Source organism: Hypomesus nipponensis, chromosome 22, assembly GCF_054491055.1.
Source record: "Hypomesus nipponensis isolate SF chromosome 22, ASM5449105v1, whole genome shotgun sequence".
NCBI classification, from domain to species: Eukaryota; Metazoa; Chordata; class Actinopteri; order Osmeriformes; family Osmeridae; genus Hypomesus; species Hypomesus nipponensis.
In genome coordinates this window covers 8,534,458-8,551,212 of record NC_140382.1, presented here as the reverse complement: position 1 = coordinate 8,551,212, position 16,755 = coordinate 8,534,458, and the positions used below count along the sequence as shown (strand labels likewise).

Sequence of the window (16,755 nt, the reverse complement as noted above, 5' to 3'; positions counted from 1 at the left end):
TAGCTGATTTTAGGCACACGTTTTCTTATATTTTATTTCACAATATTACATGAAAATGAAATCTGATGAACTCATTCATCTACACTATGAAGTTTAGCATGATGAAATTGGTGGGAAAAATCGAAGCAAAGACATGGAATGGGGAAAGCACATTTATTTTCCTATAGCAGGTTTTCACATCACAAAAATAATATAACCTACAACTGAAGAAAGATGTCAACAAAATGTACTTTTTAATATCTTGCCATAACATCTTCATCAGAGTGATATAATAGCAAATAACAATTGTGAAAAGGAACTGATTTTTTATAACCAAATTAATCAAACTCATGACATATACAGGGCTATTTTTAGAGTAGATAAAATGTAGATGTACTCAGCATTTAAGGCATATCATAGTCTGATGGTTAACACAGGAATGCATGATTCATGCATTCATGATTTCCATTCATGTTTTAAAGAAAAATGGGCATTTAACACTGTCTGTTTGTGCAGTGCTTCAATAATTCAACAAATAGTTTATATTTCAGCATACTGTGATAAATAAATGCATATACAATACAGTACATATGTGTGGTAATAAGTGATATGCACAAGATACAAGCTCAGGAAAGATAACTGTATGTATGTGTGAGAAAGATAGTGTGGTGGTGGTTGGCTTTGGTTGACATTACGCCATCTTATATATATATATATATATATAGGCCATATAGAGATCATTCTCATCAGTGCCAAATCCACACTCTCCAAACAGCAAAACCTCTGCATCCCCATTGATGACTTTCCAAGATTAAATATTTGATCTGTCCCCTGATCTTAGGCTTGTTTTTTACCTCCACTGTTTTGAACCTATAATGGCTCATTTTCTGTAAGATGTCCTTGTGGCCTGAAAGGCGCCCCCAAAATAAAAGGTATTATTATTACTGATTTTAGGCTTGTTATTACTATTTTTCATATTCTTGGACTTGAAAGTAACATTCAGAATAAGACACATTTACTTGACCACATAAAAAATAAATAATAATCTACCATATTTCACAATTAACACTTTTCAATGGATTGCTATCCTGCATCTATTTTTACACAGATTCTTCTTTGTCAACATTACATACAATTTCTTTGTCGACATAACATACAATAGTAATGTCCGTTATTTCCTGCCGCATGCCAAGTTATGAATGACTAAGCGCACTTGAATAGTGACGGATAGAAAAGTGCATACAAATAGGTTAGCGACTGACCAACGATATAGAGGACAAAGCATTAAAGGTTGCAGCATTAGATGTGACAGACACATACACACTTTCATTCCGAAGGTGTGGTGGGATTAGTGGGGAAAAGGCACGCTACAGTTAGGTCCAGGTGTGTGACCTAGGCATAAAACAGTCAAACAGATGCCAAATAGTCACAAGACTCTATCCCTTTGAAGTCATAAATAAATCGAAATTGCATCAAATGGATCCACGGATATGCTATGTGGCCAAAAGTATGTGGACACCTACTCAGTTTGTGGACACCTGCTGATGGAACATCTCATTCCAAAATCCTCAAATCAAAAGATCAAAAGGCAGCTCTAGCAGGGTAAAAATTGACAAACTGACCTGATGGAAAGGGAGCATCCTATGATGGTTCCACGTTCTACCGTCTAGATTGCTTGGCAGTGTCCTTAATTTTGTACATTGGTCAGCAATGGATGCATTTAGAATAGCTGAATCCACTGAATTGAAGGGGTGTCCAGATCTACTTTTGGCCATCAAAGTGTCTTGATGCTCTATAGAGCAACCAAACTAAGTACCCCTTATTGTTACCCTTTGACTAACCAGAGATTTGGTTGACCATGATGAAAGATCTTCTTAACCAAGGGGTAGAAGAATATCCTCTCAAGCGCTCCCCTCTCTCTTCACACTGTCTCTCGTTCATCCCTCTCTCCTCATCCTATTTAATACTAGATCACAGAGCGACTACAAACAGTCATGCATAAATTATTGTTGTATTGTGAGAGGAAGAGTTAATAAGGTTAGTCGTGTTATATAATAAAAGTGCATCCATTTAACAGATGCTTTGATCTAAAGTGATCGGCAGTCACTGACCTACACCCAGATTCTAAAATGTAGTAGTTTATTATTCGAAGGGATTCTATACACAAGCAGGTGACATCTAGTTACTAGGTGTATTTATAGTGATATATTTTCTGATGTCCCTAATTTAGGTTGGCGCGTGACTGACAACATACGATTCAGACCGACTTCTTATGCCACATTCTCACTATGACATCTTTTTACAGAAATCCCTATAAACTAGTCAATTTGATTTCTTAAATTGAACAGTTTGAGTTTCATAATGTCCGTTATATGGATTACAAAGTTGAGAAAATTCATCATCTTTCTAACCTGTCCAGGTCCATGGATGTTTCAAACCTCCTGCACAGTGGCCTTTCTGTTTATGACACAAAAATGACGAACATATCGTGCCACACCCACCCATGTCTGTAGAATTAAGTGTACAGTGTGCAAATCCGTAGTCTTGACAGATCTTATTTGAAAGTGTCCGTGTCGGGTTCAGTGCCATCAGCATCGTTAGCGGGCCCTGGAGGAACCTAACTGTGATAGATGCGTACCCGCTGGGAGATGTTACTGCGACACAGAGGGCAGTTCTGGATGGCTTGGTTGCACGTCTGGCAACAGCAGACATGGCCGCAGGGCAGAAAGATGACCCGAGACTGGAGGAAGAGAGAGAAAGAGAGAGAAAGAGAGAGAAAGAGAGAGAAAGAGAGAGAAAGGGAGAGAAAGAGAGAGATAGAAACATAAAGTGTTAACAACTAGCCCGAAACACAAGTAGTGTTGTGCACGCAGTTGTGGACTCTTGAGCTTAAAACACGGGCCAGTATGTGGATGCATCTTCCATGTGCACAGAAGATGCATCCCCCCCCCACCCACCCAAACACACACACACCGTACCTCAGTCTCCATGCAGACCACACACTCTGAGCTGCCTGGTGCGTCCACAGGGCAGGGGGCTGAGGGGGTAACAGGGGTCCCAGGGGTGCCAGGAGTCAAGGGAGGGGTGGGGGTCTGGGTGGGTGCCCGGGGGAAGGGAGGGGACGGTCCAGCCTCGTCCTCAAGTTGGACTGTCTTGGAGGTGCCTGCATGCGGACACAGATGAGGTAGTAAGGATTCACTATATGTAATATTTGGACTCCAATCAGTATAGGAAGTTGGTTAACAATATTACATAACATCCACATCACCAGAGGAACAACAGTGTGTGTAAAAAGATGGTATGGACCTTCAGGGGGTGTGGCAGGCTGCTCTCTGGCCCAGTTTAGAAGAGCTTTCTGGACTCCCACCTCACTGATGCCCAGCTGTCAACAATACAGTGAGGTTGTTTATCTCATTCCATTGTTTCATTCGTTCATGCATGTGCTTAAACCAGTTCATTCAGAACGTACGGCATATGCCTACACACCCACTCTACTACTTAAAAAATAAGCACCACACCTGTGGTGCTGCTCATTCAGTCGTTAACTCGGTGCCAACATTAACGTACACACACAAATACAGGTACTTGTGATTGGAAGCATGCTCTCATACACACACACCTTGGTGAGGTCTCTGTCAGTCATGTGGCGCAAGGCCTCTGCGGTGACTCTGTGGTGGGCCATGATAGGGAGGTAGTGCTGGGCTGACAGCTTGTACAACAGCGTCACCAACTCCTTCTCTACACCTGCCTCCTGGTTTAGGAAGAGAGAGTAAGGGAGGTAGAGAGAAAGACAGGGTGAGAGAGACAGAGAGAGAGAGACAGAGAGAGGGGGGTTAAGTAAAGAAGACAGAGAAATTGGTATCATTCAATCTGCTGGAGTGAGCATGGATGGAGCCTTTGAGAAAGGCTGGTAAGAGATGGTGACTATTGAGCACCTGCAAGCGCAGTGACAGAGGTTTGGTGTCCAGCAGTCTCTGATATTGGATCATCCAGTAGTTCTGCTGATTTGACTCGCTCTTCCTCTCCATCTCTGCCTAAAAGACACAGACACACACATATTAGGGGGTTGGGGTGGACACAGGTCTCCCGTGATGCTATAGAAATTGGCTCAGTGGTGATTGGTTCAGTCTCACTCCAATGTAGAAATGCTGACCCCAGGTGACTCACCAGAACTTGCTGGAGCTCCACCTCTCGTTGGTCCTTTTGTTTGAGCAGCTGCTGGAGCAGGTCACTGAGAGCAGAGCGTTGATCTGACAACACCTCCTGAACACACACACACCTCTTTAAGAACAACCTGTGCATATTTCCAAAACATCTCTCCCCTATCGATGTGATACCGAATAACGTAGCAAAAAGGGCTGGTTTTAATTACTTTGATCAGTTAAAGGACTAGTTTGATATACAAAGACTGAGGCTCAGCCTGTGACCACTAAAACATTTTAATGGACTGTATGGATTCTCTTTCCTCCTTCTCCACCCACCCTCCCTCTTTTTTTCCCTCACAATGGCGTGAAATGTTCTCATGGCGTAATAATGCGTATTAATAAAAAAGGCAAATCTTGAATACAAAAAGGGGCACATTCAGGGTAAAGGATGTGACAGATGAGGGTTTTTGTTTTCAGCTATTTGTCTCCACACAAACATACCTGCAGGTTGTCAGTGTCCAGAGTGCGTCGCTTGACCTCCAGTTTAGTCACTCGCATTAGCTCACCTTCTATTAGCCTGATCTAAAGACAGAGATAACATGGGTTTGGGTGAGAGGTGGATAACTGAACTGGACTGGACTGAGTTTGTCTTCTGCTACAGCTGATTAAATAAAAGCTACTTCTTTCATGATCATTTTCTGTTCATAACTCCACAGTTTTCTTAAGTTCCTCAGCTTGACGTGGAACGAAGATATTATCTCCTGATGTGCCACAAGATCTTGGTTATTATCTCCTCATGTACCACAAGATCAGGATCCTGGTCAGATTTTTGCTTGGAATAACTACCTTTTAGTGACACAACTTATTATATATGTGAATTAATATAATCAGATATTCTTTCACTATTCATTTTCTTGTAGACCTGCTGTCCTGGAAATATGTTGGTGGTATTCTTACATATTTATATCTGATAAAAGGAATTTAAAGGCAGATATAATAACTTGATACAATGGTGTGTCAATCACACCGCTGTAAACAAAATAAATTCAAAGAAGCTAATTGGATGAAGGGGGCAGGAAAGGTAGTAGGGGATTGGCTGTCTCGTGGTTAAGCAACGAGGTGAAAATGACATGGTGGAGGATGTGCATGGATGATTTGGTCTGAGTTTCATAGTCCCATTAGAAACCTCAAGGAATTTGTTATCAGAGATGATTTCTCTACCCATCAAATGAGACAAGAAACTGGAGCACTGAGGCCACAGTTTAGCTCACCCGACAGCCACTGAACATCCTTCGAAGAGGGAAAACTGAGGTCAACTGAACGCACATGAAATATTTGTGGGTTTTAGTGGCGCTAAATCAATTCAACAGGGACTGATAGTGATTCATTTGTGTTTATGTTTTTTTTGTTGTTGAATATTTTGGAAATGAGTGGGTGTCAGCTGTCCGGCGTACCTGCTGGCGGATGTAGCCGTGCACGCTGTCCTTCTGAAGCTGCAGGGCCTGGAAGGCCGTCTTCTGCACCTCTTGCTGTAGAGGGCCACAAAGAGCAATGTTCAATACCGAGAAGAGATTGAACGGAGGATCCTTAAAGGATATATGACCATGCTCCTCTTATATGTTGGCTAATGGTCGGGGGTGTCTTTTTTGTCAAAGGTGTTGACTGCTATATACAGCCTGGTCGTCGTTTGAGGATTTATTCTCAATTTTATGTTTGAGGCACTGCGATTGTGTGTAGGCATACATGTACACAAACGTGAACGTATTTGTGTGTGAGTGTGTTGTGTATCTGTGTGTGCGTGCAGTGTGGGGTGGGTATGTAGTCACCTCCTGAAGGATGTGGGCAATAGCTTTTGATTTGTCAAGCTGTTGGAGCGAGAGCACAAGATCACACTTCCTGTCCTGATTTTCCATACTACATAAGAAGACAGAGAAACGGAGGGACAAATGAGTGCATGCTAGCTAGCAATGACATGTTAGTCTCTAGGCAGCAAACTTATTCTACTGGCATAGAGAACTACCACATCTTAGGCTGCGGACACAAATGGTATCCAGGTAGTTATGCTGCATTCATGCCTGTGTGTGTGTACATCTGACCTCCTGCAGGCTTCTGTGACCAGGCTCTGTCTGCGCGAATCGCTTGCCTGCTGTAACAGACGCACAGAGCAGCTCTCTGATAGCATCTTCTGCATGGCCACTGGAGGGAATGAGGGAGGAAGAGAGGAGGTCATAAGCAAGTGAAAGAGAGATGGGGGCACAGGGGGCAGTGACAAGGTCAGAGGTTGAGAAAGGGTTGGGGGAGACACAAGATAATAGAGAAAGTCCAGCCTCTGCCACACAACAGAACTACTTTGCAAGTTTACCTGCCACTTCCTTCCTCCTCAGACAATCAGATTCTTCCTGAGTAATAGCAGCCAGGTACTCCATACGCATCCTGTAGTTATAGGGGGGGGTCAATATTATTCCATCCTTTAAGGGACTTTAAAATGGTAATTTCCACTTGGTGATAGCCATAGTGGTGTAATGACAAAAAAGTTATTTCTTTAGAGTTAACCAAAGTTTACTTTGAGTGGTATCAGATTACTATACTGCCAATCAATAATACAAGCTCTCCCAGTTACCGATTCTCCTCCAAGGATTGGAGGAACTCTGCACTCTTGATCTGCCTGGAACAGAATACACACACAACACATTAGTCAAATAGCACAGAAAGCCATTTAAATTACAATTACATTGTTTGTGTACTGTTTTATGCCTGATTTCTGTACTTTTAGCTATATTGTTTAGGCTTCATTTTTCAGCAATGATTATTTTTACCTCCTGTACAGCACTTTGGTCAACCATGGTTGTTTTCAAACGTGCTGTATAAATAAATATTGACTGACTGTTTGATCGATATGTGCAATCCCATAGCACGCACACAACACACTGTGTGCACACAACACACTGTGTGCACACAACACACTGTGTGCACACAAACACATTACCCTCACCGCTTGTTATCGAGTAGCAGGTTACTGATGCGGCTAATGACATCTGTCTCAGCTTGCCTGACTTTTCCCAGAATCCTTTGCCTTTCTGCCTCCTGGGACCTCTGCTGCAGGGATACGCCCATCTCAAGACGCTCCTGCTCCTGCAGGGAGGGAGAACAGGGGGTTGGACAGGCTTTGGTGTAACCGTTTCTTTTGGGAGACAAAACATCAAAGGTGAAAGCTTGAATCCAACACTACTGTTAGTCATGTTTAACCACTGATTTTGAACATAAAGATGGCAAACATCAACTTACATCAACTTATGTGTGTGTGTGTGTGTGTGTCTGTTGGTATACCTGTCGGACTGACTGTAGGATGCCCTCCTTCTGATTATTATTCATCAACAGTAGGTGAGTGTGTTCTTTTTGCTTCTCTTGCAGCTCACGCTCAAAGGCAAGCTTCTCCTGCTGCTTCTCCTGCTGTGTGTGTGTAGGCGTGTGTGTGTGTGTAGGCGTGTGTGTGTGTGTGTGTGTAGGCGTGCACGCGTGTGTGTGTGTAGGCGAATGTGTGTGTAGGCGTGCGTGTGTGACAGGTGACAGAGACATAGACAGACAGACAGAGAGCTTGGGTAAGTAATCTTGGTTGGTAACCATTTTAGAAATACATGGGAACATGGATCCAATTTGAATAGTTTTGCTATCGTTTCTTGGAAATTACAGAAGTGGTCCAATCCATGTAAAGGAGCAAAATATTTAACCTATTCAGTCATGATAAGATTAGAGATCCTCTTAAGAAAAAGAGGTAGTAAAGGTTACATTTATCAATATTTAAGCTAAGCATGTCTGCACTTACTAAGCATGCTAACGACTACTGGTATGTGCACACCTGCATAGAGTATATTTCTTTTTAAATTGTATTTAATTCAGCATAATAATAAAGGAAGTGAAACAAAACTTGAGCTCAGCTACAGGTTTGGATTACTTTGGCATTTCATGAACAGACAGTCTCTCTTCCTGTATTCCTGTACCTTTCTCTTTTCGTAGTCGTTGAACTTGCACTATAAAACACAGAGGGGAGGAGGAGTAATTAGATTAGATTCAATTCAACTTTATTGTCAGTGCACAGAGTACAAGTACTGAGACAACCAAATGTTGTTAGCATCTAACCAGTAATCTGTCATATGCTATCATTATTTTTGATGTTTGGTGAGATTACTACTGTCATGCTGTCCTAGGTGAATAAATTCCATTTGAAGCTAAACTAGAGAGTGTGAAATGCTGTGTGAGAGAGAAGAGTGAGTGAAAGACAACAAAAGTCAAGTGTTGACGTGACTAGTTGGGTAAACCAACCTGCCAGGCCAGGTCCAGACCATCCACAGTGTCAGAGTTCTGGTTTCCACAGTCATTTTCCAGTACAGGCAACAGGTACTGAGACGGCGGAGAGTATTCTTCTCCCAATTCTAAAATGCAAATGTGTGAAGAAGTCCATTGTGTTCCATTAAGTAGAATGTGTACGCATTTAACCGTATTCAAAAAGTAGGTAATACAATTCATTTATTGATAACTACATATAAGACATATGATAACTAACCACTAACCACTTTAGATTTTGCTTAAATTAAGTAGCAGAAGATGGAAGGGATGTTCATTGCTTTCCTAAATCAGCTAACCAGATAATCCGAACTCCATTCTTTCTTGAAAATGTCCCAGGTTTATTTGCAAAATGTAAATGTCAGTTCAGAGATAGACTGACCAGTGCAGAGGAACTGTTGGATGTCCGCCGTTCCCCTGATGCACACTGAGGCGGGAGGATAGGACATCTCCGCAGCGTCCAGCGTCAGGCTCTAACATGGACCACAAGCAAATACACACATCCCCACATTACTTAAAGTTATTAAGTATTAGTAATAAAACAAGGAACTCCCTTGGATAAACAAACAAACAAACAAACAAACAAACACACACTTCCAGAGTACGGACGCGGGCCAGGATCTGAGGCAGCTCCCTGATGTTGTTCTCACTGATGTCCATATTACGCAGGCTGCTCATTTGTCCAACAGAGTTGGGCAACTCACTGAGGTGGTTTCCTGTACAGACAAGCAGTGAGCAAAACCTTTCAACACCAACACACAGCCGCACACTTAAAAGTACAACATGGATCCATTGCTCCCTAGAATAATTTGGAACTGTGTTTTCTACAAAAGTTGACTTAGAACGGCTTCCAGGCCCTATTTTCTTATTTAATTGCAAAGTGTTACTTACAACATACTGGAACGCAGGTCTCTAAATAAGTGAAAGACGTCAGTGTAGCCTGGATACTGTACACCAAGACAACAATCAGATCCCTCACCTTTAACGTTGAGCGTTTGCAGAAAACTGAGATCCCCAATGCCCTCCGGCAGGGCCTTCAACAGATTATTCTCCACATTAAGCACCTGGGAGGACAAAAGGCCCAACCACGAGTGTCATTTACCCATGAAGATCCTTACATTTTGTGTTAACTGTTAATATTTATAGTTCCATGTTAAGTGCAGTCTTGTTGATTAACAATGTAGAATGCAGAATACATTTAAGAACCATGTATAAAATGGAAGTATCTGTATATTTAATACCATGCCTACCACGGCTGGAAAACATTTACTGTTGCTTAAGCAATTACATTTTTATTTTACTATTAAACATGTGTTTGAAAAAATTAAACAATGGTATAAAATATTACACCAAAAATGTGTGGGATATTGTGTGTCGATAAACAGCATACAATCCCATGCCTTTTTAACAAAGTCTATAATAAAACAAAATGTGGAAAAAGTTCAGGAGTCTGAATAATGCAGATGGCATTGTACCTGCAGGGATGACAGTTGACCAATATCATGAGGCAGAGAGGTCAGCTGATTATCATGTAAATCCAAGACCTGAAAGAAAGAGAGAGGGGGTCCAAGCAAAGAAGGGAAAACATTACACACTATCAAGCGCTTGAAAGCCTTTTACATGGCTCAGTCATTCTAAATAATACCCTCCTTTTGAGTTTCTCTACATAGATGGTGGTTGAGTAAAACAAATCTGAATGTACTGTAAATATTGCATGTGACATATAGTTTAATATGTCCTTTCTTCTATTATTTACTTTGTTGTGTTTTATTGTATGAAACTGTGATTTGGCCTCTTTGACACAATTTTGGTCCTACCTTTAGGGTTGCAAGAGAGTTAATGCAGCAGCCTTTGGGCACCAGAGATTTCAGCTCATTGCCATGGAGAATAAAGACCTGGGTGGGGAATAAGATCACAGTGATGTGAGTGCCTATTGCCTTATTTATATGACACTTTTGTTCAAAGACTTTCCACCATGGACATTTATTTTACTCAACATTTATTTTTACCCCTACAGAATGTCTGCAGCTGCAACTTATCAGTAATGTCTACATACTGTCTAGAAGTTGTAACTGCACAGGACAGTACAATTCATTAACATGGTGGTATTTTTACCCATCCTATCTTGAAAGAGATTTCAAAGAACATACCTTCTTCTGTAACACCTTGCATATGGATATGGCACTACTAGGAACCTGCAAAGGATACCCAAGCCATTATTGTTACTCTTTTGTCAAAGTAATTTATTTTATTATTATTACCCTGAAAGACAGATATGATGTTACCCGGCAGGGGGCAATACTTTTTTCACTTAAAACATGCAGGCTCCATTACATTGCACACAACAACCAAATGAAACTTCTGTGAATTATTGGTCCTTTTTTATCTTCAGACTCCTTTTCTTTCCAACCAAATGATATGTGAAAATACACAAAAAACAACATTGAGGTTCATATAGGGGGCAATTACATTTTAACAGCACTGTGTACATAACAGAAGCAGCACTCACCTCAGAGAGTTCGCAAATCGAGATGTCAAGAATGTCATCAGCCCCTGCTGCTTTAGACTGTCAACAATTGGAAGACAAAGGTATTTTTAGAACATAGAAAGATAACCCAGCATCCACACTTATTTTCACTCTTCACTTCAATCTCTCTGTCACACAAACACACCAGAGTTATCTGGTACTCCAGACGTTTTTTGGAGTCCTCGCTTGGTTTCCTCTTTCTAAAGAAGAGAGGCATTTTTACTTCCACCTGATCCACTGGCGGGCTTTAAGTGTCTGTCAGCCTGTCTTAGTCAGCTCCCTTTCCTTTGCCGTTCAGTTCTGGTTAGGTTTAGAAAATGTCATGGAAGTTCTCACCAATACTGTAGATAAAGAAGCACAACATAATTATGTATTGTGTTACCATTGCCATTAGCCTATACTCTTTTAGCTGGTAGGCCTAGGCTATAACGTTTTTATTTTTTTCTGGAGCCATCCAAATAGTCATTTGACTACAATGCATCACATTAGCTACATAATTCTAATAGCATAGATGCTAGCAAGTAGCACATTCTTCATGTTTTTAATGTCCTCATGATATTGAAAACAAGTGGTCGTGTAGCCAGTATGTTGGCTCACGGGGTTCAAACAGATTTGGTTATACATGTGTTTGGAATCACAAATTGGCCGAATGGAAGCATATCTATAAGGCTACAGACTGTAGTACAGTAGATGTCATTTATCATTTTTTAAGCAAAGAGATTGACAACCTGGCAAGATAACTAGCCATGTTGTTTAACTTGTAAACGTTAGCCCGTGCAATATCTAGCTAGATTCTAGATTAACTATCTGGTCTAATCTGTTTCACTAACCTTGGATATCTCTTGACAGGGATGATGATAGCACGTCGAATATATTCAACCAAGCGTTTTATGATGACAATTATAATGAGCAAAATAGTTAGCTTATACCATCACTATATTCTTATGGTTATTCTAAATATCCATAAATGACTATTGTATGTTCCAAAACTTCTTCCAACTTCTCCCTTCCTCTCTTTGATAGCTAGGCTAACAACAACTGGATCACTACCCGGAAACTAAGAAACATGTTCCAGACGCAGGAGACGAAGAAGGGAGGAGACGGGTTAGGTACTACGAGGCAAGCTGATGTACAGTAGGCTACCTATGCGGCAGAAGGGGAAAGCTAAATCAAATTTCCTGTTGATTGCTTCCAAATTTTTAAATAAATATCACGAAATAAAAATATATATTATTTTTTACAATTTGAACCCACTGTATGACCAATCAAACTGGGTGAGAAGCAAGCTAGCAAGACAAGCAAACTACATGGGAGTTTACTGTTAGCTAACAGCTGGTGGCGGTAATGCCCCAATAACGTTGAATGTCGTTATGCAACACCATAGAATAAGGAGTAACAGACGAAATCTCGCGTGACTTTTCGTTCTTATATTACCAATTATGTCCCTCCATCTTTCCTTTCTTTTTCACTTTAACGGTGAAGGTGCAACAGTAATCGGTCGTCCCGAATCCGGGTTCATCCGACACCCTCACTTATTCAAGCTGAACTGAACTCAATTTCTACAAATCCAACATGCCTCCCAAATTCGATCCTACCGAGATTAAAGTTGGTATGTGTGGATTCTACTGTATAATAGCTTCTGTTTCAGATCACGTCGCAAAATGGAGACGGTTTCAAGTTTTGGGAATCCATCTTCTACCCAGTCATCTTTTTTTGGGAATGTGTTCGATGGTTTTTGTTTTGGTAGTATTTGTGGGCCAGTCATACTGGTAACATTCCAGCTAATATAACATTCTGTCATCCACGTGGTACTCTGTTAAATTTAGACAAAGCCGTACGCGTGGAGAGTCTCCACGTTTTCGAAGACTGATAGATAACCAAATGCATATTTTACTTTTCGGTTTGCAGTTAATTGCCTAATATACATAATTAAACTTTGATTCTAAATTGTTTGAATGCATGGATCCAAATATACCGTCATGACTAGACGATGGAAAATGTTGGATGTGCGGGCATGGTTTAGTCCTGGGTCCTTCTGTAAGCCTGAGGCTTAAAGGACTTGTAGTGAGTAGTGGATGTTGAAAATATTACTTATACATATGTTGTGATTGAGAGGGAGCATTGTATTGAAGTTATAAAATGATTTCTAGTAAGTTCAGTTTTAGAAAATTGGTTTCTGATTGACACACAAAATACAGCTGCACAGCAGGGTTTGAGTACGCTACTGTATATTATAATCCAGAACATGGATTGTTTGTTAGATGTGCGTCTGTCTATGCACAATAGTCTTGTCAAGGAATAATTTAAAGAAAACAATTTGTTTTGACAGTGTACATGAGATGCACAGGAGGGGAAGTTGGAGCCACTTCAGCATTGGCCCCAAAAATTGGACCACTTGGTCTGGTAAGTGAGTGAGATATTCAAAAGATTGTAAAATCTATCTTTACCAGCCTCCCGCCACTATGCCTGTCAATTTTTGTGACTTGACTATAGTCCAGTGGAAGCTAAGATGGAACCAGCTCTAGGAAGCAGGTCTGCCCACACTAATGGGCAACTCTGTGCCGAAAGGTCTGGAACATCAACTACTAAAGTACTAATATCAGAATCAGGTTTATTGTCAAGTGAGTTACACAAACAAGAAATTTGCTGTGGTGGGTTGGTGCATAAAATGGAGGTAGAGATGAGAAACATGTACTGTAAGATGCATATTGTGATACGAAGACTTGCATTTAAATTGTTTGCCATAAAGGAGAAGTTATTTTTATATTGGTCACACATTAAAACCAATAAGATTCAGAATGCTGGAATTTTATTTTTTGGGGGGGGTCTTAATGAATGATGTGCATTTTCATATGATTTTCTTCCTGCTGTGCTTTAGTCTCCCAAAAAGGTTGGTGATGACATTGCCAAGGCAACTGGTGACTGGAAGGGCCTGAGGATTACAGTCAAGCTGACCATCCAGAACAGACAGGCTGCAGTATGTCAATTATTCTTGCTCGTTTAAAAACCCTTCAGTTTGAAAGAATATTGTTTCAGCCTCTTGGTCTCAACATCTTTTTCTGGTGTAGGTTGAAGTGGTACCCTCTGCTTCGGCCCTGATCATCAAGGCCCTGAAGGAGCCTCCTCGTGACAGGAAGAAGGTTAAGAACAGTAAGTCACCCTAAAGTTCACTCAGTAGGAAACACCAGTTTCAGTTGCTGTGTGAGGAGTCTTATTATGGATCAACTTGCATTGCTCCCCAGCCTCCCGCCACTAGGCTAGTCTGCTTTGAGTGATTGAGTTTAGTCCAGTGGAGGCTAAGAGAAACCCAGCCTTAGGAAACAGGGCTGCCCAACCAGTGGGTAACTCTGTGCCGCAAGGTCTGGAACACTTGACAAATGTAGATGACCTGTGTCCGCTTGGTAACTAGTGTTAGTCTAGGTATGTCTACCACCCATCCAAGCAATTCTTCCATTTCTCCAGTTAAGCACAGTGGCAGTGTCACTTTTGACGAGATCGTCGGCATTGCCCGTGTGATGAGGAACCGCTCTATTGCCAGGGAGCTCTCAGGTAAGACCCCTGTCATTGTTGGCACATCAGTCATTTTAATACAGTAGTCTTCAACCCTGGTCCTGCATGTTTTAGATGTCTTCTGCTGAAATTCATAACTGCCCGTTCCTTAGAATCCAGTGCATTGGAACAGAGAAACATGCTAAAACACAGGTCAGGGAGTGCCTGAGGACCAGGGTTGAAGACTATTGGTCTATGCATGAGGGGACAATTGGAAATTCCAGGCTGAAGATCCTAAACTGTACATTGGTGTTTATTGCTTTTGTATTTTTTTTATTCTCAGGAACCATCAAAGAGATTCTCGGTACAGCCCAGTCTGTGGGTTGCACAATTGATGGCCGCCCTCCCCATGATGTCATTGATGACATCAACAGTGGCAAAGTGGAGTGCCCATCAGAGTAACATCAAATGAATAAAGTTTTTCTAAAATGAAGTGCAAGTTGTTTTAAATAATTTCAAGGTGATGCTTTATTTAATATGGTAATGATTCAGCAAATGCTTTGATAGAGGGTGACGAGGAGTTTCTGTTTACATTAGTATATGCTAGATTCATTGAGGTAGACAATTCACCTTGCCAAGGTGACACATAGGAGCTGAAAATCTAGATGAGAAGTACAAATTGGGGTGGAATAAACTAACACAAAAACACTATACAAAGATAATGATATTGGCAAACTGCTGCCTGCACTTGGTCATTGGCAAAACAATGATGAATAGTGGGGAAATCAATAGACAGTCAGTCACGCACAATCTAATAAACATGGTACAATGTTTTACAGTCAATTCATATAGATTATGCAGCAAACTGATACATCAGACACATACATGTCATAAGCATACTCTTGTTTACTTAATGGGTACACTGGCAATAAATAGATCTGTCTCTGCGAAACAACACATTTTGGTTATTTTTAAGGAGTGAGTCATGTCAATATCTGTCTTTTTGCCTGAATCTGAGAATTTTTTGACCAAAAATTGCAGAAAAGCCCAAGGCGCTATCTCTGAAAACAATAAAAATGCATTTTATTGTCGAAGCTATTAACAAAGTTTTACCATGAGCCAAAGGTTTAACATGACAACAAAGGGATGTATTTAGAGTGCCACAGGGTTTTCTTGTATTTTAGTCCACTTCTATCTTTATCCAAAACACATAAAACTAACTCTTTTCGAGTCCAGGAAGCGATCCTAACCAAATAATGTGTGAATATTGCAGATTATTTAAAAGTGAGTTGTTATAGCTGTTGTGTGATTGCAACATCTAGTGGTTTTTCAAACCAACTGCAGCTATTGTTACTCTCGAGGAACCCAAGGTTTTTGTTAACTTTTGTCAGAATTGTTTTCACTGGTTTCTATTTAAGCTTCAGTTTCTGAAGTTGTCATTCAATTAGGGTGACATAACATTTTAGCTTTCAGAAAAGACAGAGCTTGTGACATTCCTTCTGCTCATAATTAGCATTGAGAAAGGTCTCACAAACCTCTCTGGATACTGCTTACAGGGCACTCGAAAGGTTTGTCAAGCTGAATAAAGAAGTGTGAGGAATGACTTAATTTGGCTCATTAAAAGAGAAGGTTGCAAGGTCAGATGCTTGATGAAGGACTAGCGGATTAAGAAAGCAAACACACAGGGATTGAATGGTCCTCTGCCTTGTATTCCTCCTTAGAGATGTGTGTTGCATTAAAAAAAATAATAATATATGTACAGTATATGTACAATATATGTAAAAAGTACTATTATTTAATACTAAATTCAACTTTAATTAAGAATTTGTGGTTCTCATATTGAGAAAATGACAACAGATATTAATCAACTGCTAGGGGGAACATTAATACAGTTTTTTTGGTGTTTTTTTACCTACCAAAACTTCAGCAGCTCTTTAATCCAATGGTACCATCTTAAACCAATACCAGGAATAAGTCCAAGCTATCCGCTACTGGGAAATGCACTGTCTTTAAAATCGAATGCCAGGGGTAAGTTGTTGGTTTGCATTTACTTGTAGAAATGTATGATTTTGGAAAATTAATCACAAGTTATCTCCAATCTTCTGAATACAAAGCAAATCTCACTCTGTCAATTTTGAAAGGCAAATCTGCTTTTCTGCCATAAAGTCAGTGGTGCGAAGTTAGTTGAATCTAAAGTGGGAGTGTGTTCACAGTAGGGGTCTCCAACTCTGTTCCTGGAGAGCTACCTACCTGTTGGTTTTTGCTCCAACCAAA

The 16,755-nt window shown here is 40.6% G+C and overlaps 2 protein-coding genes and 2 non-coding genes across 4 annotated transcripts; 3 read left to right on the top strand and 1 right to left on the bottom strand.

Annotated features, from left to right (window-relative positions):
- Positions 1 to 139: 139 nt before the first annotated feature.
- lrsam1 (leucine rich repeat and sterile alpha motif containing 1) lies at positions 140 to 12,177 on the bottom strand. The gene is made up of 25 exons (XM_084686833.1): positions 11,823 to 12,177; positions 11,138 to 11,333; positions 10,975 to 11,031; positions 10,616 to 10,660; positions 10,283 to 10,360; positions 9,941 to 10,009; positions 9,445 to 9,529; positions 9,060 to 9,181; positions 8,848 to 8,938; positions 8,445 to 8,554; positions 8,123 to 8,152; positions 7,452 to 7,574; positions 7,117 to 7,256; positions 6,745 to 6,789; positions 6,487 to 6,557; positions 6,221 to 6,320; positions 5,951 to 6,038; positions 5,579 to 5,653; positions 4,626 to 4,706; positions 4,147 to 4,242; positions 3,915 to 4,013; positions 3,599 to 3,730; positions 3,286 to 3,361; positions 2,958 to 3,142; positions 140 to 2,719 (listed from the first exon to the last, which is right to left on the bottom strand). Exons 2-25 carry the CDS (start codon positions 11,207 to 11,209, stop codon positions 2,597 to 2,599), a joined length of 2,193 nt encoding a protein of 730 aa, XP_084542959.1. The 5' UTR covers positions 11,210 to 11,333; positions 11,823 to 12,177; the 3' UTR covers positions 140 to 2,596.
- Positions 12,178 to 12,438: 261 nt separating this feature from the next.
- Positions 12,439 to 14,974, top strand: rpl12 (ribosomal protein L12). The gene is made up of 6 exons (XM_084686834.1): positions 12,439 to 12,601; positions 13,322 to 13,395; positions 13,871 to 13,969; positions 14,061 to 14,142; positions 14,455 to 14,541; positions 14,825 to 14,974. The coding sequence occupies exons 1-6, from the start codon at positions 12,565 to 12,567 to the stop codon at positions 14,941 to 14,943; spliced, it is 498 nt and encodes a 165-aa protein (XP_084542960.1). The 5' UTR covers positions 12,439 to 12,564; the 3' UTR covers positions 14,944 to 14,974.
- On the top strand, positions 13,446 to 13,573 carry LOC146236316 (small nucleolar RNA SNORA65). Its single transcript, XR_014741146.1, has one exon. It is a non-coding gene; the product is annotated as a small nucleolar RNA SNORA65 (small nucleolar RNA).
- Positions 14,238 to 14,364, top strand: LOC146236315 (small nucleolar RNA SNORA65). The gene has a single exon (XR_014741145.1). It is a non-coding gene; the product is annotated as a small nucleolar RNA SNORA65 (small nucleolar RNA).
- Positions 14,975 to 16,755: the final 1,781 nt, after the last annotated feature.

Bases quoted from the DNA above. Each gene is read 5' to 3' on its own strand.
- rpl12 (XM_084686834.1), top strand. From the start codon at position 12,565: ATGCCTCCCAAATTCGATCCTACCGAGATTAAAGTTG. The intron at 14,143-14,454 runs GTAAGTCACCCT...CCATTTCTCCAG, and splicing joins CAGGAAGAAGGTTAAGAACA to TTAAGCACAGTGGCAGTGTC. The intron at 14,542-14,824 runs GTAAGACCCCTG...TTTTATTCTCAG, and splicing joins TATTGCCAGGGAGCTCTCAG to GAACCATCAAAGAGATTCTC.
- lrsam1 (XM_084686833.1), bottom strand. From the start codon at position 11,209: ATGCCTCTCTTCTTTAGAAAGAGGAAACCAAGCGAGGACTCCAAAAAA. The intron at 7,257-7,451 runs GTATACCAACAG...CCCTCCCTGCAG, and splicing joins TCCTACAGTCAGTCCGACAG to GAGCAGGAGCGTCTTGAGAT. The intron at 3,143-3,285 runs GTCCATACCATC...GTCCGCATGCAG, and splicing joins GCCTGCCACACCCCCTGAAG to GCACCTCCAAGACAGTCCAA.